Here is a 23,826-nt window from a genome sequence, read left to right on the forward strand (position 1 = left end):
TGTGTGTGTGTGTGTGTGTGTGGTGTACTTAAGAGTGTGCACACTTACCAGAAGGGAAAACCAGGGACCCACAGTCATGCACAGGTCTTCAAACACACACTACTGAAAAATAACCTAAAACTGCTCATCTGCAGTCCCTTTATTTCTGCTTAAGGAAAGACTGACTACTGTGAGGGAGAAAAGGGAATGCAAGTGTTGTTTAACAATTTGTTTCTTCAGAAGCAATACAAACCCAGAGAAGTTGCTGGATCAAGGTGCAAAGGAAAAATGGAAAGGCAGAGTGCCTTGCTCTCTGCAGGCTGAATACCTGAGCTTTGTCGAGGAAAGAGGGAAGGAACGTTTGTGCTATCCTGTCCATCTTGTACTAACACACCTGGACCATTTAAGAGTTCAGCTCCGACTGACGTGGGGACCAGTTTACATATTTGAGTTTGAGGAAGGAAGTTACAGGTTCAAGTGCCGGCCTTATTCAGAGACACACTTTCCATCCCTGGAACACTGAAGTATTGATCTCATTGCTCCTGTGAATTCAGAGCATGTACCGTTGACCCTGGCTATGAAGTTTTCTGATTTAATGGTAGGGATGATTTCCCACGTGTGTAGTGGGAAGATCAGGGCAGATTTTCTTCAAGAAATGAAACTTCAGGATACACTTGATTGGCTGGTAGAGTTTTAGCTAGGGTGTGGGGGTGTGGATATTTTAGATAGGGTGACCTGTATGAACAGAGACAGGATCAGAAAGCTGGAACACACGAGAAGCTCTTGAGGTATAATCTTGGCGTGGGATCTAGAATTCTTGTGGGAAGGAACTGAATATACAGAAGTGGCAGAGTTGAAGCAGGGCAGTCTGGAGAGATCCATGAGTGATAGAAGTGTTTATTTATTTCTGTAGTCTGGGGGGAGCCGCTCAGAGTGCAAGAGCAAGGACTGATGTTAAGTAAAGCACTTCAGCAAAACCACCTAAAAATACAAGGTCAGCCGGGCAGTGGTGGCACACACCTTTAATCCTAGCACTCAGGAGGCAGAGGTAGGTAGATTTCTGAGTTCAAGGTTAGCTTGGTCTACAGAGTGAGTTCCAGGACAGGCACCAAAACTACACAGAGAAACCCTGTCTCGAAAAACCAAAAAAAAAAAAAAAAAAAAAAAAAAAAAAAGAAAGAAAGAAAGAAAAAGAAGAAAAGTAAGCAAAGGCTTTGAACAGTAGTAAGCAATACATTTCATAGAATGAGTTTGTATACAGGTTAAGTCTTCAAAAAGATAATCATCTTTAGGTCTCTACTGTTGTAATTTTCCTTACTATTTCTAAGTTTCTACTTGATTTTCAGCAGTTCCGGCTACTCAGCTGTGAGTTCAGTTTACTCACCATTTTTCCTCTCCTAGATACTCATGCACTCATAATAGAGAGACCACAGTGAAGGAAAGGCCTGAGACCCTCAGAGAGAGCAGAGCCCAGACACTTAGGTGAAGACAGAAGGGAGAGAGTCTTGCTAGAGGAACAAGAAAAGGCCCTGCAAATTTTAGTGGAATTTAAAAAAAAGTCAACACATTCCTAATTCAGCAAATCTGATTTGCTTGTTCCTCAAATAACTTGAATCCTTTGAAGTTGGTAAAGAGAATCTCTGTTACCAACCCTGTAATTCACACACATAAATATACTTAACTTACTAGTTTCCACGTTTATTAAAACATTGTATTGGGACTAGTGGTTTTCCCCAAAATAAAAATGCTTGTGTAGGCTCTTGGGTTTTATGTAGCTAGAGTTTTCCTGCCTGGCCCACGGTCAGGACAAATCTCTCTCACCTGCCAGTCCTGTAGCCGCTCAGACCCAACCAAGTAAACACAGATATTGCTTACAAACTGCATGGCTGTGGCAGGCTTCTTGCTAACTGTTCTTATATCTTAAATTAACCCATTTCTATTCATCTGTAAGTAGCCATGTAGCTCATGGTTTATCGGTACCTTAACATGTTGCTTCTCATCATAGCGGCTGGCAGCGTCTCTCTGCCTCAGCCTTCCTATTCCCAGAATTCTCTTCTCTGCTTGTCCCGTCTATACTTCTGGCCAATCAGCATTTTATTTATACAGAGCGATATCCACAGCACTTCCCCTTTTCTTTCTTTTTTTCCAAAAAGGAAGGTTTTTAACTTTCACATAGTAAAATTACATTACATATAGCAAAACAATTATCAAGCAAGAGTTACAGTTACAATATCTAGTCTATTTATAATATCTAGTCTGTTTGTATTTGGCAGAATTAAAGAAGATATCCTATCTATCCTATATTTGTGAGTCTAAGGTTTCATATCTAACTTATCTTTTATCAAAACTAAGGAAAATTATAACTATCTAGTCTTCAGCAACATCAAAGACCTCAGAAGGATAAAATATTACCTGAGAAGTGGGAGACAGATGTAAGCAACTTTCGGGAGTCTTGCAAGAGTAGACAGAGACAGCTGGCAGCCTGGACAGTTATCCAGAGTTCCTTTGTAATGTTGGGGCATCTGTCTTGAGCCCACAGGCCTAGAGTCTCTCAGTCACTTTTCTCTGTGTCCTGTAGAATGTCTGGCAGTTTTCTCTGGGAAGCAGGAACCTGAAGGACCATTTTGCCAAGCAAAGTTCAGTGGTTACCTTCCTATGTGCATGACCAGTGGATACATTTTTTCAAGCAGTCCAGGCAAGAACAGTTTCTTGCCCAAATGACTATTTTTGCCAAGGTGAAGATAAACTCCATATGGAGTGTCTTTGATGCCCATCCTCCTTCTCTGAAGTAAATCAGTGCTGCCAGGAGCAGACATGTTTCATTGTCCAGAAAGTGTAAATTTTTAAAACATTTTAAATGCCATATTCTATAGGTCTTTGAAGTGTTTGAAGATTACCTATCTAATTGAATTACAGCTATGTATACCTAGAAAACAACAAAACTATTAGTTTGACTATCATATAAGACTAATTATTAATCTGTATTTCTTAGTTATCCATTACAATCTTAATGAGTTACATAAACATATTACCTCAAATGAGAATAGAAATATATATACAGTATAGCAAAATTAAGTTTAAACTTGTATCAATAGACTAAAATTCATAGCAATGTAAAACATTTTAAACAAGTTGCTCTTTAAAAGTAGATTCAATAATCTATCCTTTCATCCTATCATATTTACATCATATCCCCTTTTCTTCTTTAGAAAGAGATCACATTTATGATCAACCTGATTTAAATAAAAATATTGGTTTTTCTCTGTCTCACACCAGAGGGCTCTTCTGATATGGGACAAAAGAATCTCTCATCCTTTTTTTTTTTTTTTTTTAGCAATATGTTTGGGTTTAGAGAAGGTGTGAGCCAATTCCATCTCCAAAGTCAACTTGGTATATTTGGGAATTTGGGCGTAGCTTCTCTTACTACTTCCTGCTGGAGGGGGGCACTGTATCTTATGGGGACACAAAGAAAATTTTAGGGAGTAGTCCATGAGGGTGTATTGTCTGAGCCAGTTGCCTTGAAACCATTCTGTATGTTGGATCATCTGGGCCATGGTGACATTGGAGACCTTTCAGGGGGTCTTGGCTGGTCAAACCTGATGTATCTTAATCTGCAACAAATCTATAGTCTCTGGCTTTCTGTGGAAACAAAAGCAGAGCCTCCTTTCCAAAGCAACATATCCTTAGATCCAAATTTTGAAGTCAAGTTACCTTTAAATTATACATATTGGTATAACTCAACAGCTTTTACTATCAAATGTTTTCCTGCAGTTAAAAATCCCAAAGACAACACAATCCAGATTCTCTGTGTAATATCCATCTTTATGTGGCTTATTTTTTATACCACCTTTACTGTCTGTTTAAAGACTTTATTTTTAAAAACTATTTCTTTATATAACTGTATATATTCCTTTTTCCTCTCTCTTCCAAGCCTACATACATTTTTACACACATTGTAAAGCATTTAAAGTCTTGTTCCATCTGAATCTGTCTTATTGTGAATCTAGCATTACTAGGGCTAAAATAGCAGCTTTGGCTAATGGCTCCACCCACCTCAGCTTCCCAACATGGTGGTGGTTTACCGCCAGTTCTGGGAGCCATCAACTCTTAGAAACAGTGGGTCTATGCTTCTATCAAAGCAGTGTGTAGCCCAGAAACCTCTTTTTGTTTTTGTACTAGCAAAGACTAAATTCACCACACAGCGCAATGTGCCACTTGTAGACGCCTCATTCCCACCATACTGCCAGTCAAGCTCGCATTCCATGAACCCTCCATAGAGTAGCTCAAACCCACAGGCTGCCACTAACTTGAGAGAGACAACAAGGAAGCTGTTTTTAGCTCCGTTTTGGAATCTTCTTTCTCAGGTTTTAGGTGGAAACTCTTGCCAACCCATTGGGCGCCATTTGTAGCTGGAGTTTTCTTAACCAATCAGAGCTACACATTTAACAGTTTTAGGATGTTCTGGCAGTCTCAGACTCTTTTTTACAATATACTAATATAAAAGGTAGGCAGATGAACTTCTGCTTCTGTTTTATTGTTCATTGTGACACCTTTAATGAATCATGTCCTGGGTAAATATACTGGGAAAAGAATCTTCTGGTAAAGAGACCTCATTAGCCCAGCACCTCCAGGGATGCCCCTTGTTTGGATAGTGAAGAGCCTGACTTTTTGTTCTTCATGCATCTTTGAAGAGATGAAATGGTAAGAATTGGGTATTTCTTTTTTTTTCTTAAAGAAAAAATAAGATATATTTTTTACATATATACATATTTGACCCTGGTGCCCACAGAAGCCAGAAGAGGGCATATGCACATGTAGTGGGTAGCCATTCCAACTTGGTTCTGGAAGTTCCAACCCCCATTGAGACTCTGGCAACTGTCACGCCTACGAGGCGGGGCGAGGGGAGGCGCCTGGGGACCCGAGAGCTGGATGGGCCAGCGCTCGCTCTGGGCGCTCTCTCGTGCCGGGACGCTGACCAGTGCAGATTGACTGTGTAGAGCTCCGGAGAACACCGTTGGACTGCATTACACCTTCCCCAGACCCTGCGACCTACCCATTACTTAATTTGTGAGTTTCGCCATTAAATAAATATCCTTTTAACTACGTGGAGTGGCCAAAATAATTTCTCCAATATCTGGCGCCCAACGTGGGGCACGAACCCTAGAATCTTATATGTTGATACAAATGTAGACTATTTTTATACTCCTGTTTAAGATAATTTGTATATTGATACAAATACAAAACTATATTTGTTATAATGTACATATATTTCTACTCTTATTTGAAACATTTTTATATTGATACAAATGTAAATTTATATCTGTCATACTTTATATATGTTCTACTTCTGTTTAGGATATTCGGTATATTGATATATATTTAATATTATTGTCATATTGCATATCGCACTATATATTCCTACCTCTGTTATAAATATCTTGTGTATTGTCACAATTTTGAAGTCATCGTTCTTCACCATACATTTGCTTATAGACTGTTTACCTTATTTACGTGAAGCCTTAGTCCTTAGGTTATTTTGATAGATAAGATTTATAGATTTATAGTCGCCTATGTCATCTCTATAGTTACGTTAGTTAGGTTATCCAGATTTACAGATACATAGGTTAGATGGGCAGGTAATCTTCAAACACTTCATAGACCTAGAGAACATGGCATTTAAATAACTTAGAATTCTGTTGACGTGAGACACAACTGCTCCTGGCTGCACCAATTGATCCCGAGAGAATGTTGGGCTTCTAAGACATTTCCATTTGGAAGTTTGTCTTTTTGGCACAAAATGGCCTACTGGGCAAAGAACTGCCCTTGCCTTGATGGCTGACAGTACAAATGCAATGCTCTCCTTTCTGGACAAGCGGGACACAAGGAAAGCGACCACTGTACTCTGCCAAGACAGGGTAAGATGGTCTTTCAGAAATCCTGCTTCTGAAAATGGTCTGTCAGATACTCTAGGCCTGTAGCCAATTTGAATGCACCAACAATGCTGAGAAACATTAGGTGACTGTCCAGGCTGCCAGCTGTCTTGGTCTACTCTTGCAAGATTCCCGAAAGTTGCTTGCATCCGTCTTCCATTTCTCAGGTACCGTTATATTCCTTCTCAGGTCTTTGATGGGATTGAAGACTAGCAGTTATAGTTACAACTTAGTATATATAATATCTTAGATAGAACTTATTAAGTATTAGGTTCAGGTTCTTTAGGATAGGACACCTTTGAATGATCTTTATAATATGCTGTTTACCTATGCTCTATACTTCTCTGGATTTTAGTATGTGTTTCTTGCTTGATATTGTTTGCATTGGTTGTAGTTACATCTTATCTAGGTCATTATCTCTCATTATTTCTGGACAATATTTGATAACTATTCCTTTGTATATAGTCTTGTATTAGTTTAGAACCTTCTTATTTAGACAAAAAGGGGGAGATGTAGTGGGTAGCCATTCCAACTTGGTTCTGGAAGTTCCAACCCCCATTGAGACTCTGGCAACTGTCACGCCTACGAGGCGGGGCGAGGGGAGGCGCCTGGGGACCCGAGAGCTGGATGGGCCAGCGCTCGCTCTGGGCGCTCTCTCGTGCCGGGACGCTGACCAGTGCAGATTGACTGTGTAGAGCTCCGGAGAACACCGTTGGACTGCATTACACCTTCCCCAGACCCTGCGACCTACCCATTACTTAATTTGTGAGTTTCGCCATTAAATAAATATCCTTTTAACTACGTGGAGTGGCCAAAATAATTTCTCCAATATGCACACCTGACCTTGAGCTTCCATGTGGGTGCTGGGAATTGAACCCAGGTCCTCTGCAAGAGTCAGTGCTTTCACTGCTGAGCCCCTTGTTCAGTCATTTTCTAAGCTGCATTCGTTCTGATTGGTATGGGCAGCTTTTAATATAGGCATTTTAATAAATGCTTAATTTTTTATTTTTTCCTGTATTCTATGACATTACTTTTTGTTTGTTTGTTTTACCCTGATGCCTAGTAGAGTGCCTAACAGGTAGTAAGCACTCAGGAACTGCTTGGAGAATTGCAACCTCCTTATTCAAACCTTATTAAAATATGTATCATTTAAGGTATAGATAGGTACTAAAGTACTTGAAGTACTGATTTTGTATAAAACACACTAGCATATCGTAACAATACATTAAATGTGTATGAGTTGTATGGGTCATTTTCTTTATAGTTTGGGAGTGGGTATGGAGGGTGCAATATTTAGAAACAAGTTCATCGTTTCTTTCCTGACAGGAAAAAGTAAGTATCTGGATTTCTATTGTATTGTTGTTCACAAACAGTGTTCTTTGTATAAGGACTACTTTAAAAACCTTGCCAATATCTGAATAGCAGGCACACTTTCTTACTCTCTGAACTTTCTATTTGCTTTCATTGGTGACTCCTTCAAACTAGTAATTAGGAGACCTAAAACAGCTGTGGAGAACACCTGACTCTTTCTAGAAAATATTGGGGCTTTTGATGGGTAGAAATGCCAGGAACTGCATGTCTCTCCATCCTCTTTCATTTGGTAGGAAATGTCATTTGATAAGGAGTCAACTGAATTGCTCAGTCTGATGCAAGTCACTTACAGCATTTAAGCTTGATACCAAGTGCTTTCAAAGGATCTTTTCCTGTAGTCCTCAGAAGCCTGGCTTTATCTCCATTTTACAGACTAGAAAGCTGACATCCTGGGAAACTAGGTAACTTGCTCAAGGTTACATATTTGTGAGTAGAAGAGCTAATACCAATCCAGCACTAAGAAGACTAGCTTTGGAATCCCGCCTCTCTTCTCTTGTTAGTTTGGGTTTTTTGTTTTGTTTCGTTTATTCATTTTTTGAGAAGTTATCTCTATTATGTAGCTCTAGCTGTTCTGGAACTCACTGTGTAGATCAGACTGGCCTTGAGCTCACAGAGATCCACTTGCCTCTGTCTCTCCGGTGCTAGGGTCAAAGGTGTGTGCCACCACACTTAGCCTCTTTCTCAGTTATAGATAACACAACTTTGACCTTATACAACTGTGAATGCACTAGAGAACCCATGGCATATCCCTTGTACCTTGTAGGTGTTCAAAGCTATTATAACGCTTCTTAATAACTAGCATGATGCTGAAATTTAGTACTTACAATTTTAAGTTCTGTTCTGCTTTTGTATATGTTAACTTTGAAAACAAAAGAATTATCAAGCAGAAATGAGAAGCTGAAGTCCTGTAAATTGCCATATTGATCCTCATTGGTTGGGAGTTACCATTGTGAAAGCAGAAGCATCAAGCATTGTCGCCATTCTTCCTTTTATCTTCATTCTCACCCTGTACTTTCAGCAATCAGAGCATTTGTACTCAAGATGTCAGCTCCTTGTGGTACCTGAGAGGTTTTTTTTCTTAGTATAGCACAGCTATGGTCTTGGTATTTAAATAATTGTGCTCCTAAGCTTTGCTTTATGTGAGCAGTTCCAAGGAATTCACATTTTAATTTATCTTAAATGTGGAATTACAAAATTAAAGGTAATAAATAAATTGTAGGTATTGTATCTTGGGAAATAATCATGCAAATGTTTCAGTGATTAATGAAAACTTTGAGCATCTGCACTGGAGACACACAAGCTATGTTGAATTAGTAACATAACATGTATTTTTAACCTTGTCCTTCACTCGTGCATACTTTTATATAGGAGGTTAAAACTCATAATTTTTTTTTAATTTAAAAATCTTCCAGTCATCTCAATCAGTTTTGGTTACAACTATGCCTTGGCATTAGGTTCCAGGATCACCACAGATACCCAAATTGACAAGCGCTCAAGTCCCTTCTATAAAAAGGCACGTAAACAACACACATCCTTCCATATAGATCAGATCATCTCTGGATTACTCACTAAATTGTAGATTCTATGTAAGCAGTTGTAACATTGTATTTAGGGAAGTTTTTAAAAAACTGTATGTGTTCAGTATGGATACAATTTAAAAACTATCAAAACTGTATTTTCAACCTGCAGCTAGTTGAGTCTGTAGGTGTAGAGCCTGAGGGTTCAAGGAGCAACTGTCTTTGATGAGCACTCATCAGATTCCTTTTGGGATTTATGTGTGTGCAATCCAGGTAAAAAGTACTACATATTAATTTCCAAACGTGTCTAACCAGAAATTGGGTTTATGCTTTATTTACTTAAGACAAGTTCTTACTGTGTTTCTCAGTCTTGTCTGGAACTACTACTATGCTGCAGTTACTCTGCCTCCCAAGAAACTGGGGACTCTGGGCACATACCACAACACACACTTCAAGCTTTCCAATTTGCATCTGAATCAAAACCTTTTCACTGAGTCTTGATTTTAATGTATTGTGAAAACATTTCTGTACTCCCTTTTTTTATTGTTTTTTGTTTGTTTTGTTTTTCCAAGACGGGTATCCCTGTGTAGTCCTGGCTCTCCTGGAACTCACTCTGTAGACCAGGCTGGTCTCAAACTCAGAGATCCCCAGCCTTTGCCTCCTGAGGACTGGGATTAAAGGCGTGTGCCACCATGCCTGTCCTGTACTCTCTTTTGCTCTCGTTTAAACATTTTAAAGGTTTTTGTAAGTTAGACACTTCTTCAACAGAGAAGTTGGACACCTCTCTTACTAGATATTTGCGACTAAAGAAAAACAAGTAGTAGTAACAGCAAATACAGGAAAGCTCACCTTCTCCTCACCTAGTCTTTGAAAACATCTGTAAGCAAGAGGCTTTGAACAGGTTAGAAGAGTGCTCCTTTACTGAGACGTGAAACATGATGATCACAGCAATAATAGCAACATTTACTATAGGCTCCTTGTGGCCCACTGCTAAGAATGCTTTAGTTGTTTAATGATCTTCAGCCCATCACTTATGCAAAAGTTGTGTATGTGCATATTGAGGGGAGGGTGTTAAATTTATGTGCTAGTGCCTAACTTGGTGATTAAAATCTGACCAAACACAGTTAGTTGTCTTTTGTATATTCCCTAAGCCATGGGTTCTCATCTCATCCTAGGAAATACAACCATAAATAGTAAGAGACTAACAACTCAAGTTAAAGTGATACACCGATTTCGTGGGCCCCTTCTTGCTGGAGAAGAAATTTAAGTTCCCAGGACACACAGTGTGACCTTCAGTTGTGGGCACTGAGGTACACGTGGGCTGCTTCCCTTGCAGTAGGGGCTTGAGGCAGACACCTGGGCTGACACCTGGGTGGCATTTTCACACCTGCCGGTGGCTCCTTAGTTGCTGGGCGTCCGCACAGTGGCGGCTTCTCAATCATGCTCCAGCTACTGTGCAGCTGCCTGCGAGCTCAGAGCGAAGTGCCGGTGCCCGAGGCTCCGGAGGGAGGGCCTCGGCGACGCATTAGTCGCTGCGCCGGGGCTGATCGGCCGGCTCTTCCATAGGTGGCTGCGTTTCCGACTTCGCCCTGGCTCCACTCCGGGGGCTTGACGTGCAAACTTCGCCAGAGCGAGCAGAGAGGGAGGGACCGGCGAGGGGGAGGAGGCGACAGGAGGCGCCTCCGCTTAAGGGAGCCGGCCGGGCGCCGCCGCTCGGACGGACGCGCGGACGGAAGGAAGGAGCGGGGTTGCCGGCCGGGCCGGGATGCGAGCGGCCGCAGGGTGGGCAAACGCGGGCCGGGGCGCGGGCGGGCCTGAGGCTGTGGCAGGGTGGGTCGGGGCGCCGGCCTCCCGAGGCGGGCAGGGCCGGGCAGCCAGCGCCGCAGTGGCGGCCGCAGCCGGCGCCCGACGAGGGCCGCTGGAGGCGAAAGCGAAAGCCAGCTGCGCCGCGGACTTTGCGCCCGGGCGGGGGCGGCGGCGGGGGCCCGGGGGCTGTCAGCAGCACCGGCCTGCGGGCCGCGCACGCCGCCGGAACTCTGCGGCGCCTCCTTAAAAGCGGCCCCCGCGCCACTCTTTTCCCCCTTTTTGTTACATTGTAGGAGCGGAAAGAATGTCGGAGCGGGCCGCGGATGACGTCAGGGGGGAGCCGCGCCGCGCGGCGGGCGGAGCAGCGGCCGCCCGGCAGCAGCAGCAGCCACAGCCTCTGCAGCCCCAGCGGCTGCACCCGCCGCCGCGGCGCCCACGGCCGGAGGACGGCGGCTCCGGGGCCGCCAGCACCTCGGCCGCCGCCATGGCGACGGTGGGGGAGCGCAGGCCCCTGCCCAGTCCCGAAGCGATGCTGGGACAGTCGTGGAATCTGTGGGTGGAAGCTTCCAAACTTCCTGGGAAGGATGGTGAGTGTCCACGCCTCCCCGTTCCCCACGCCCCCCGCCTCCCCCTCTCTGGCCCTGCTCCCCTCCCCCGCGCCGTGTCCTGTGACCCGCCCCCTCGGGGGTCAGAGATGCTATCTTTCGCTGGGTGTGGAACGCTGAGGTGCCCACACCTACCCTGTGCGTGCGTGAGCGTGCGTCACACTCCTGGCCACTGACCTGCCTCTCCCCTCCTCCTGTGTGTGTATATCTCCTAGGGCCCGAATTGGATGAAAGTTTCAAGGAGTTTGGGAAAAACCGCGAAGTCATGGGGCTCTGTCGGGAAGGTGAGTCCAGTCCCCCTGGTGGAGTTTGTACCCAACCCTGGGGAACTTTTCTTGTTGCTTCAGCCCACCTTTCCTGTTTGCCACATTGAGGATGCTGCTGAAGAGGAGAGAAGGGGGTGGACAGCATTTGGGAAAGTCTGGTTTCTAGGGGCTCTCTGTAACGGGGAGCGAACTGGATCCTCTCCGGAAACCTGGGTGCAGCCAGAACTGCAGTTCAAAGTGGTGAACATAGGGAACCTGCAAGGAGTTTAACCTAGATCCCTTCAGTTCAGACCTTGTTACGGAAAACAACCTGGGAGGAAAGAGTTCTCAGTCTTGAAAAGTAGTTCCACACATATTTGAGAAGAAAACCTGACCAGCCCTGGGTTTCTTAAGGCAAAGAGGAATTTTGAACATTATTATTATTTTATTTTGGTTTTTTTTGAGAGAGGGTTTCTCTGTGGCCTTGGCTATCCTGGAATGTGCTTTTTAGACCAGGTTGGCCTCGAACTCAGAGATCTGCCTGCCTCTGCCTCCCAGGTGCTGGAACTAAAGGCATGGGCCACCACACCTGGGCATTTGAACTTGAAAAATAAAAGTATTTTATCTCCCTGTTTTCTTGTTTGTGTGGGATTTAAAGCGAAAGTTTAGGATGCTGCCAAAAGATCATCACAACTAAGAGTGCACTCGGTAGGAATTGTGTGATTACTGGCCCTGCTAGGTGAGGGGACAGAAATCTGGAATTTTCTACTATCTTAAGCTGTTTGGTAGAAGGCTGCTTTAGGTGGGTAAAGGTATGCTGCCAGTGAAAGTCAGGTTAGGTAGCTGGATTAAATCCGACCTTGAGAGTACCCTTTTTCTATGAATCCTAATGCTTACCTGGGCACTGGGTGGTGAGAAAGGTCATGGCCTTGAGTCAAGTTTGGGATATAGAGTACTGAGTTTACATATACCCGTGCAATTTGATTTCTCACCTGTAGCCGTTTATTTTGGCAGAGTTTTTGTTCAGGGCCCAAGAAGTAGAACTTTGGCAGTTGGATTTCTAAATGCAGAACTGGCTCACAGTTGCTGCAGGTTTTAGCTCTTATCTTTTCTTCCTTTTCCCTGGTTTGGCTTTTTCAGCTGGCCACATGGTCTGTCGGTATTGCCAAGAAGAGTAGCACTGGTGCTACCAGGTGGAAGGGATGGTAGAACAAAGTGGCTGATTTTCAGCGAGGACTGCTGTTTGAGGTGGGGGAGAGGGAAAGCACAGGACGAGTTGGTGATGTTGCAATAGGAAAGTCAGTTGTTAGTCCGGTTCTAGTGTCGACTTGGCAGTGTGCCTGGGCTTGAAAAATTAAAATCACTAGGTGGCAACCCTTGTAGGAAGCGGTAGAGTAGAACTCTAAGGACCTGTCACTCTTGCTCTGCTTTTCATTCATGGTGTGGATGTATTTCCCTTAAATGCCTTCTAAGTCTCTAACATAGGATGCCGATTGTAGGTGATTCCCTTGAACATGACGGATGCTTTCCCTGACTGCCTTGATCTCTGAGACGCAACAGAATTGAGTGGCTGAGCCCACTTTTGTTCCGTTTCACATCTTGTAATGGAAATACAGTCCTAAAGCTCTAAGATCTCATGTCTACCTATAGAAGGCCAAAGAGGGTCAGGAACCTGGTTGTATTATCGGTTTTTTAGAGGTTGGTTTGGGTGGTTTTTGTTGTTTGTTTTTTGGCAGAGTCCCCCTGTGAAACTCTTGACTGTTCTGTAACACTATGTAGATCATCAGCTGGCCTGAAACTTATATCTCCCAGCCTCTGCCTCCAGGGTTCCAGAGTGTTGGGATTAAAGGTATGTACTCAGTTTAACACCTTTTAAAAGCTGCTCTCTCAATTTGAAAGATGCTTCAGCTGTCAGGTTGGCTGGAACTTAAGCTTGCATATTTTGCGTAAAGACTGAAATTTTAATTCTGGCAGTTCTTCATTTGTGATTGAAAAGTCCAAACGATGAAAGATTGAGGCTCCCTTGACTTTTAAAAAAAGGCCAGGGAAATAGTTATGTTGGTAAAGTGCTCACTGTGGAAGGCTGAGAGGACCTGAGTTTGATTCCTGGAATTTGCATTACCCACCACTCCCCACCAAAAGCTAGCCTGTTGGTGCATGCTTTTAATCCTACTGCTGGATGGGGGAGGGGAGAGGTGGATCCCTGGGGCTTCCTGTCCAGCCAGTCTGGTCCACTTGGTGCGCTCCAGGTTAGTGAGAAAGCATGTTTCAAAAAGACAAGGTGAGCTAGATGGTAGTGGCACAGGCCTTTAATCCCAGCACTTGGGAGGCAGAGGCAGGTGGATCTCTTGAGTTCGAGGCTGGCCTGGTCTACAGAGTGAGTTCTAAGACAGCCAGGGCTACCCAGAGAAACCCTGTCTTGAAAAACCAAAAACAAACAAATGAAAAACCAAGGTGGATGACTCCAGAGGACTGACATCTGAAGTTAACTTTTCCCTCACATACATATATGTATCCAAACACACCCAACACAACCCTTCAAAACAAGAAAAAATAAAACAAAACATGGACTAGACCTGTATCTTCTCTTGATAATGTCAGGACTTTTACCATTGTCTTAAGATTGTCTCCTACCAGTAAATGATGTTGTGGAATTAAATCTATATAAATTCCTTTTATCAATGAAGTTAAATTGAGGAGAAATATGTAGATAAATTGACCGTATTAATGAAACACTTAACAGTGAGAATCTCTCTATTATGGAAGATCTTTAGGATCTATACCTGATTCCTTAATTCTTTAGTTTGTGATTATGAGCCAGATAGTTGGCAAATAGCAAACATAGGGTATGAAAAGAGTTGTTTCATCTCCGAAAATAACTTTTTGTATTTGGGAAAGAGATAATGCCTATTTCCCAAGGTTATTGTAGAGGGTGAAAATAAATTAGGTAGCATAAAATCACTTGTTGCACAGTGACTTCTTTTGATCCTTTCAACTCCTGATGTTAGAACTGACTCTGCAATTTGTCCTTTATCTAGGGCATCTTTTTATCTTAGGACCCTTGAATGGGCTTCCAAGGATCAAAGTTCTCACGAAAGTGTATACAAAATAATGTGTGTTCCTACGGTTCCTGGATTCTCAGTGCCAAAGTTCAGAACTGTAAAGTTAGATGCTTTTGTGTTTTTTCTCTTTTCCTTTGTAACTTGCTTTATTCAGTTTGTGCTTGGTGTAACTGCCCAAAGACTGATGCTGTGGAGGAAGCTTGGAACGAAGAAGTTAGTTGGAAATAGCATTATTTCTGCTTTGACTAATATGTCATGTTCTGTCTTCCTTGTAGCACAGTTGGCGAATGTTAGGATGATGTGTTAGTTCCTCTAGTTACCTTTCAGAGATCAACCTGTGGCTCATTCTTTCTATAAGTTACAATATTAGTTGATGGCACAGTGGGTTTTGGTGAGCTAAGGTTTAAATGACTGAACTCGAAAGATATATTACCTTTTTCCCTTAAAGTTTTAAATTGAAATTCTTTTTTGTTTGTTTTTGTTTCTGTTTTAGTTTTATGAGATAGGTTTCTCTGTGTAGCCCTGGCTGTCCTAGAACTCACTCTGTGGACCAGGCTGGCCTTTAACTCATGGAGATCCTCCTGCCTCTGCCACCTTAGTGCTGGGATTAAAGGTGTGCTCCATCACCGAAAGGCTTAAATTGAAATTCTACTTTAAAATTTTCACTAATTTTTCATTTATAAAACTTAACAAAACTTTAGGTGGCATTAAAATGTGAATAACTGACTAGGAATTTGATATTAATGCCTACACCAATAGGGAAATTTAAAGGATAAAAATGTTAAATACTTGAATTTCATAGCAGACTTTCACAAATAGATTATGTCATGGTGGGAGTCCACAATGATGCTGGGACATTTTCTTTGCTTTGGGAAGTCATCTGCAGCTTCACTGAAGTCCATTTGTATGATACCAAGCCACTCTGAGCTTTTTTTTTTTTTTTTTTTTTTTTTTTTTTCTTGTTCTCTGTCACTCTTTGAAAATACGTATTATGTGATGGCTCTTCTTTATTGTGTGCATTCCTGGGAGCAGATGAAGGCTTCGTGGCACTGTTGGGTTCAGTAAACATTTGCTAAAAAGTTAAATATATGGAACAAGTAGGAAGATTGGACTGAACCTCTCTATAGAGTAACTGGTTCAGATGACTGACTTTCCATTGTATTGCAACTCTATAAAGAGAAGATACCTATATTCCATATTCAGGCATGGGAGTGGGGGTATGTGTAGGACACTGTGATTTGGCTCCAGGGGAGACCAGAGGTTTTCAGTGCTTGGTGTTCCTTTTCCCTGAATTTAGTGCCCACTTACAGTTTCCAGAAAGGGTAAAGTCATATGCTACTTCTTAGTTGTGATATTTAGGCATGGGAGATTCTAGCAATCCAGAATGATATCCTCACTTGTAATAGGGATGCTGTTGAGCAGAATGGAAAGAGGTCAGCAGGTACTCTGGGCAGTTAGATGTGTTGTGTTTTGAAGCTAGTGAGGTGGATAGCGATTGTTGGGGGTATTTTGGCTCCTTTCGAGGGGCCTGCCACCCAGCTCCCAAAAGCTTATTCTTACTTATGAATGCCTTGCCTTAGCTTGGCTTAGTTTCTAGCCAGCTTTTCTTAAACTTTGAATTATCACTGTCTACCCTTTTGTCTCTGGGCTTCCCCATTCTTTTACTTCTGTAAATCTTACTCTTACTCCGTGGCTTCCTGTGTAGCTGGGTGCCTGACCACTGGAGTCCTCCTCCTTTAGCTCCTTGATTTCTCCCTTCTTTCTTGTTCTTAAAGCTCCTATCCTAATTATTCTCTACCTGCCAGCCCTGACTATTCTTTCTCCTGCCTTGCTATTGGCCGTTCAGCTCTTTATTAGACTATCAGGTGTTTTAGACGGGCACAGTAACACAGCTTCACAGAGTTAAATGCAACATAAGCAAAAGTAATGCACCTTAAAATAGTAATATTCCCCAACAGATAGTCTCATCACAGACATGATAACTCAGCAGTACCACCCTGTCCTAGCTAGGGTTACTATTGCTATGGTCGAACACCATGACCAAAGCAACTTGAGGAGGAAAGGGATTATTTGGCTTACACTTCCACATCACAATTCATCAAAGGAAGTCAGGACAGGAACTCAAGCAGGACAGGAACCTGGAGGCAGGGCTGATACAGAGGCCCTGCTTGTTCCTCATGGCTTGCTCAACTGTTTTTTGTTTGGTTTATTTTTTGGGTTGTTTTGTTTTGTTTTGTTTTGGGGTTTTTTTGTTGTTGGTTGGTTTTGGTTTTGGTTTTTTTAAGACAGGGTTTCTCTGTATGGCCCTGGCTGTCCTGGAACTCTGTACACCAGACTGGCCTGGAACTCAGAGATCCTCCTGCCTCTGCTTTCCAATTGCTGGGATTAAAGACATGAGCCAATACCAGGGCTACTCTGCCTCATTATAGAACTTAGTACCGCCAGCCCAAGGATGTCACTATTCACAATGGGCTGGACCCTCCCCCATGGATCACTAATTAAGAAAATGTTCTATGGGCTTGCCTACAGCCTGGTCCTAAGGAGGCATTTCTTTAATTGAGGTTCCCACCTCCCAGATGACTTTAGCTCATGTCAAGTTGACAAAAACTGTCCATCACACACCCTTTTCCTTTTCTAGTAGGGAAAAATGGTTTGTGATTAGTTAATTGAAAATGGATAGGTGTTTATTTGTAGTACTCTTAAAGGTACTACATTATAGCCATAAAATCCTTTTCCTGAAATACTTCTTATTTTTCTTTAATGATTCTCATATCTGGTCTCCACGACCAAGCTTTTCTTATGTGTGATTTGAAACATAGAAAAACAGAAATTATTTTAGTGAGCTTTCTTGTAACCATCACAGCACTTCAGTGGCTAATGAGTCATGGCCCAGTTTTGCTTCATCTCTGCCCCACAGTGAATTATTTTGAAGCGTATCACTCACTAGTCATCATAGTGATCATTTCGTGTTTTTGTCTTATTGCTTAGGCTTCACCTTATATTCTATAGATGGAGCTGTTCTGTACATTATGCTTTTGTTTTGAGGCATCCCCCCCCCCCCAGTTGCGGGTCCCTGCTGGTGACAGTCCTTACAGTCTATTAGCATGTGAAGTGGGGATTTAAACCAAGTCTCTTAAGGTATCATTAAGTCTGCATTCTTTGCCTTTGAACATCTGGAGGCTTGTTATGTGCAGATGTTCTGTGGAGGAATGCTTGGCTGTCTGCTGTGGAGTGTCTGTAGAGTCAGGCTCTGCCTGCAGTCGAGCTCCAGTGCTGCAGGATTAGTGAGAGCAGCTACCTTCAGGATGGGCAGCATCCACGTGCGCCCTGCAGCTGTAGACTGCACCCTCCGCCATGGGAGAAGGACCCTCAAGAGATCCAGACAGGCACTCCTTCTGCAGGCTTCCTTCCTGCCTCTAAGCACGATAGATATTCTAACAAACTACAGTCTGAGGTCAGAGACTACCCGTGGCTTTTTATGTTGCCAAACGGAAAAAAAAAACTCAAAGATGGCATCATGATATGTAACAATGACATGAAATTTGTGTATCAATGTCCTTAGGGAAAATTGTGTTGGGACATGGCCACAGGCACTCATTTACTTACATTCTGTGGCTGCTTTCTCCATACAGTGTTAAGAGGGAAGCAGTCAAGGCCACACAACTTACCATCTCAGCTCTTTACTGTCTGGTCACCATAGGAGATGACTGACCTTGTAAGTTCCGTGGTTGATGAAAAGGAACCACTTCCACTGAGCATGGTTGACATATTCCTTAGACATTCTGTGTTGAGGAAGAGAAGCCATGTTCCTGAACCAAAAGCTTATTTACTGTTGGAGGAGCCTGAATTAGAAGGAAATATATTGAGAGGAAAAAGGCTGTGCTTTAGAAGGTTCCTTGTCTTATCTAGTTTTTTAATTAGAAAAAAATATTTTTAGGCAGAGTCTCTCCATATCCTTGACTGGCCCAGCAGGATATAAATCAGAATGTCCTTGAACTCAAAGAATCCTGCCATTGCTTCCCAAGCGCTGGGATTAAAGGTGTGTGCCACCACACCCAGCCATATCTGGTCTACTTGAAAATTATTTATTTATTTTTTCAAATCACTTTATTCTGATTAGCTCACTAATAAAAATAACCACACAAGTGATTTAAGGAAGCCATCTGAACTCTCGCCCAGCCCGGACTCTTGTCTACTTTTGCCATTGATTGTTGCTTTCTGAGATACTTTCCTAGATCAGTTCACATGGAGAGCAGCAGAACTTTATTATTCTGGTTTCCAGGAATGGTGGCTGTGACACTGGTGCTTGGATTCTGTTAAGTTGCTATGATAGCCTGTAAATATTCAGGAAAGGAGGCGAGAGGTTTTGTGAAACTTTTTCACTTCAACTATTTAGAGTCTCTTCTGTCCTTTAGTTGATTTAAAGAAACCAGAGTTTTGCTGAATTCCCAAGCTTCGGTGACTTGGTTCATGGAAACCATGGATAGCTACCTGCTGAGAGCTGCACTCCAGTTTTCACAGGTTCTTGTGAACTATCTCAAGAAGAAAGAATAAGGATGTACAAATCATTGTAGCATATGACGTACATATGATGTAGGATCTTATTTTTGCTTTTCTACAGTCACTATTTTCTTTGCTCTTTCCAATATGTTTTTTTTTAAAGTTAGCATAGTAAATAATGGACCTCATGACGTTTTCATACATACACACCATTGTACTTTGTTCATATTCGCCCCCCCACCCCCAACATTTCTTTTTCATAAGAATCGCCTTCCTGCGCATCTCACAATGTTCCCATGTACATGAGAACAGGTCAAGTTTAGTGAATTGTTTTGTTTTGTTTGTTCGAGACAGAGTTTCTCTGTGTAGTTTTGGTGCCTGTCCTGGATCTCACTCTGTAGACCAGGCTAGCCTTGAACTCACAGAGATCTGCCTGGCTCTGCCTCCGAGTGCTGGGATTAAAGGCGTGTGCCACCCCCGCCCGGCTGTGAATATGTTCAATGGTATAGTCATCACAGTTAATGTGCCATCCACCACCATTGTCTCCCATTTTACAGACGAGAAGAGTTTCAGAACTATGAAGTAATTCACGAAAATCTCAAAGCATGTAGCCTTGAAACCTGGGTATGCCTGTCCCCTAGCCTGTATGCTTAGCCACCCTGCTGTGCTGAGACCATTTCACATGTGCACTTGCTTATCAGGAGCATGAGCAGGTCACTGTAACTTTGTTTTCCTAATGTGGTTGAGAAATAGGAACCTTACTAAAAAGCCAAATGAACAAACAAAACCCAAAACAAAATAGAGCCACACAAGTCTTTCTGGGCCGCCAGAGCCATTTCCTCCATGAGCTGAGGTGTGTGAACTGTGTGCTTTAGAAATGATCGGCTTTTAAGAGAGATTAAATGAAGGCTAAGGTTGTAGCAGATAGTAAATATAATCATCTGGGATTTGTACCATTAAAAAAAAATCCTTTCTTTTAAAGGATTTTGGAGAAGTGAAATTTCACTCTTTAACAGCCGCTCAGTGCAAGATTGCTTTTAATCACATTGATATTCAAACTTTATGGCAGTAGTTTTAATAAATGTGCCCCTGTGATTATTAAAGTATATTTTGATTGAAGTTCTAAGGAAAAAAAGAAGCTGTTAGTAGACTTAACAGTTGGAGTTACTCTACTTTTGAGAGAAAGGCAGAAGGTTACATTTTTAGTCATCTTGTGGAGCGAGTATTATTATAAATGAGCAAAGGAAAGAAAAGAATGATTTAGGCACTAATAATGTGTAACTAGGTTCAACATTCTCACTCCTCTTTGTAATAAAGACTTTGGAAGCATGGAATGCTTTTTCTCTTGTGTATGGTAAGGAGATACTAACAATCATTACCAGGTAGAATAAAACCAAGTCAGCAACCATTTCTGATCTAGGCTTTATTGGTTATTTTCTGTAATCCTGGGCTCTAGTGAAAACTGGAGGTTTTTGTCTTGCTTTGTTTTGTTTGTACTTGAGTAGAAAAACTTATGACTCTTGGGCTTTATATTTTAAACAAGGATGTTTCAGAGATGTGTGGAGAACCCCCGGCATAGTTAACATCATTCATGTATAGGCATCACCATCATATATGTATCACCATCATGAGATGAACAACATCACTTTGGGCTAAAGGATAGCCCTATAATTTGGGAAATGCTTAGCTTTAGGAAACACTCATAACTGTCTTGTCTTAATTTAGTTCATTTCCACATGGACTTCCCAGAGATCAGAATCTGTAATGTTTGAGAACCACGGTGCTGAATCCTTGTCTTCAAAATGTATTCAGGGAGTGTGTGCAATTATTACATACTATAGATGAAAGACACACCATATGGCATATTTACAAAAATTAGCTTTAAAGAGGTAGTATTGGGAACTTCCATTCCAGAGTTAAATCTACGTTCAGATCTTAGCTCTAGCAGGGGAATGATTTGAAGAAAGTTACATTGCATTACCTAGTCTCGGTTGACTACATGTAAATAGATACGATTATACCTGCTAGTTGGGAGCACTAAGTGACACTGTGCAAGTTGTTAGTAAGGAAAACACTGCCTTCAGTTAAGTGTCCTGAGGTGCTATCAAGGAGCAACAGAAAGTGAAATGCCAGTTTTCACAGACAAGATGTAAGCATTGTGAGGGAACCAGCAGTCTTAGGTTACTGGCCAGAGTGCAGCAAGTGAGCCTAAGTTTCATGCTTCCTTGCATGATAGGAAAGAAAAAGTGGGAGGTGAGGTTTCTCCCACCTGTAGCAGTCTCTTTTCACTCTGACTGCAGAGGGAAACCCAGTATGAGTGTTTATTTTTTTCTGTTTGTACAGATTTGCACATACTCTTTTGGGGGGAGCCGTTAGTTTGTACACATTTAGACTTCTTCCTGGAATGCTATCCAAACCCCATTTTATGGGCAGAAAAAGATTAACTATAGGCAACAAAATAAGTCATCCACACTGCATTGGAAAATGGTCAGAGAGAGAAATGAGAACGCTATTTATGTGATTTTATATACGGAGAGATAATCTGGGGTTTTCTGCCTAATGAGGGAAATTAGAAAATTACCTTCTCAATTCTTGGAAATTTCCATTTTATTTCTAGTAGTTCTCCATTTAAGTTACCCTATTCTTTTTAGAACTATATAAAGAGTCTTATCATAATGAATAAAAATATCACTATAATTATATAAAGTAACACATGGTCATTGCAGAGGTCTGTTCTTTGTGTAGGGGCTGGTTATCCAGAACTCTGTAGACCAGGCTGGCCCGGAGCTCATAGAGATCCACCTACCTCAGCCTCTTGGAGTGCTGGGATTAAAGGTGTGTACCACCACCACCTGGCTCAGGTCTGTCTTAATTAGAACATTTCTTCCCTCCCTTTCTTCCCTCCAAATCCTCCCTTATATTTCTCTTTTCTCTCTTTTAAATTTATGGCCTCTTTTTTCATTAATTTGTTAGGCGTGCATATATGTATGTACATATATATTCCTAAATATAGCCTGCTCAGCCCATATAATATTAATTGTATGTATGTTTTCAGGGCTAACGATTTGATATTGGATAACCAATTGGTGTGCTCTTCCCTGGGGAAGATATTTCTTCCAGCATTCCTCAGTTGCCTGTAGTTCTTTGTAAGGTTGAGGCCTCCTAAGTTTTTCATCTCTTTTGGCATATCCATTGTTATCATCTTTGATCCGCTCATGCCTAGGCAGTCATGCTGGTGAGACTTTATGGCCTTGGCTTCTGACATTATTAGGAGGCACAAGCCCACAGTAAACTCCTTGCTCTTCTGGTTCTTAAAACCTTCCCCAACTCTGCCATCTCTGAGCCTTAGATGCAGGAGTGTTTTGTAGGTGTATTTATTGGGACTGGGCTCCACAACTCTGCATTTTGATTGTGGTTTTCTTATAGTAGTCTGTTGCAAAGAGACATTTCCTTGCTGAAGGATGAAAACTACCTTTATCTTAGGGTATGAAGACCCGTCTTTAGATTGTTGTTGGAGAGTATATTGATTTAGTAGTGGTTGCAGATTCTCCAGTATTCATGGCTTCACTAGCACTGAGTAGTTAGTTAGGTTTCTAGTACTAGTCATGGTTTCCCTCTTGTTGAACAGGTCGTTGGTTACAGCCGCAGCACGTGTGACACTACTTCACCCTTAACACTGTTGTGTCATGCTGGTTGTTGTTGTGGTTCATAGATGATAGACATCATAACTGGGTAGTATTGGTGAAATTATTAAGGCCACTCCATGTAGTTAAAAGGGAGGTTTATTTAGTGGGGTAAGTTACAAGTGAAGGGATAGGTTACAGGGTTTGGGAAATGTGTGTTGCAATCCGGCGGTGTTCTCTGGAGAACTCTGCTCGGTCTACCTCCAGCGTCCAGGGTCCAGGAACCAAGAGAGCCCCTGCATCCGGATCTCGGGTCTTCAGGGTCCTCTCTTGGCCCCGCCTTGTAGGCGTGATAGTTACTGAAGCCTCAACGGGGGTTGGAACTTCCAGATCAAGGTTGAAATGGCTACCCACTAAAGGGTAGGATTGTTAGTTGCCTCTCTCCTTTGGAAACTTGGATGGTGCATCTAGGTACCATGACAACTAGTCCTCAGGGAGGCTTTCAGGTCAGTTCTGGCTCATGGTCCCCGGTCCTGTTTCAGAAGTGCATGGTTTCTTCAGCAAAGAGACTGAACTTCCACTTTTGGAGGAACAGGGGCAATAGCAATAGGCTCTATGATTTAGGAGTCTCTTGGACAGCCCTGGCCAACACTACCAAAGAGGATTTCTCATGTCTGGTAGTGAGGTTTTTGTTAGATGGTCTTTGGTTCTTGAAGGGACAATTGTTACTGAGATGAGTAAAGTTCATGAAAACATACAGAGTTACATGTTACACATTTTTAGGTAAATAGTTACTGGTATTATTACTTTCAGGTTTTCAGACACCCCTCGTTGTTATTCATCTCTTCTGTATCCTCCTCTCTCCTCCCTGAAGAGCCCCTCTTTCTGTGTCTCCTGTCAGATCACTTGTATCCTGCTATTCCTCTCTGCTCTCTCCAACTCCTTGGGCATTACCTCCTTCTCCCTCCCTGAAGAACAGCCTCTTGCCCATATCCATGATCAGATTACTTGTGTCTTGGTATTCCCCTCTTTATTGCTCCCCAGAAGTCCTCTGGGGCAATGGTTCTGTTTTACTTTCCTGGTTTCTGCAGTTACTCCAGGCTGGGTATTCACATCTGAAAGGTGGGAGCTAGTTGCCTCTAATGAGAGATAACATGCAGCATTTCTCTTCCTGGGCCTGGGCGACCC

The 23,826-nt window shown here is 42.4% G+C and overlaps 1 protein-coding gene across 6 annotated transcripts in view; it reads left to right on the top strand.

Annotated features, from left to right (window-relative positions):
- Atxn7 (ataxin 7) overlaps window positions 1–23,826 on the top strand; it is a 162,550-nt gene that overhangs the window by 51,008 nt on the left and 87,716 nt on the right. For 3 of the 6 annotated variants that reach the window (XM_028894490.2, XM_037208672.1, XM_037208671.1), the window contains exons 1-3: window positions 10,494–10,579; window positions 10,897–11,190; window positions 11,424–11,492. In XM_028894490.2, the coding sequence (XP_028750323.1) occupies window positions 10,908–11,190; window positions 11,424–11,492 (352 nt within the window). In that variant the 5' untranslated portion in view covers window positions 10,494–10,579; window positions 10,897–10,907. Of the gene's footprint in view, window positions 1–9,972; window positions 10,108–10,493; window positions 10,580–10,896; window positions 11,191–11,423; window positions 11,493–23,826 lie in introns of those variants that run through there. The other 3 variants (XM_028894492.2, XM_028894489.2, XM_037208670.1) reach the window with 3 other exon arrangements.

Source organism: Peromyscus leucopus, chromosome 9, assembly GCF_004664715.2.
Source record: "Peromyscus leucopus breed LL Stock chromosome 9, UCI_PerLeu_2.1, whole genome shotgun sequence".
Classification (NCBI taxonomy): Eukaryota; Metazoa; Chordata; class Mammalia; order Rodentia; family Cricetidae; genus Peromyscus; species Peromyscus leucopus.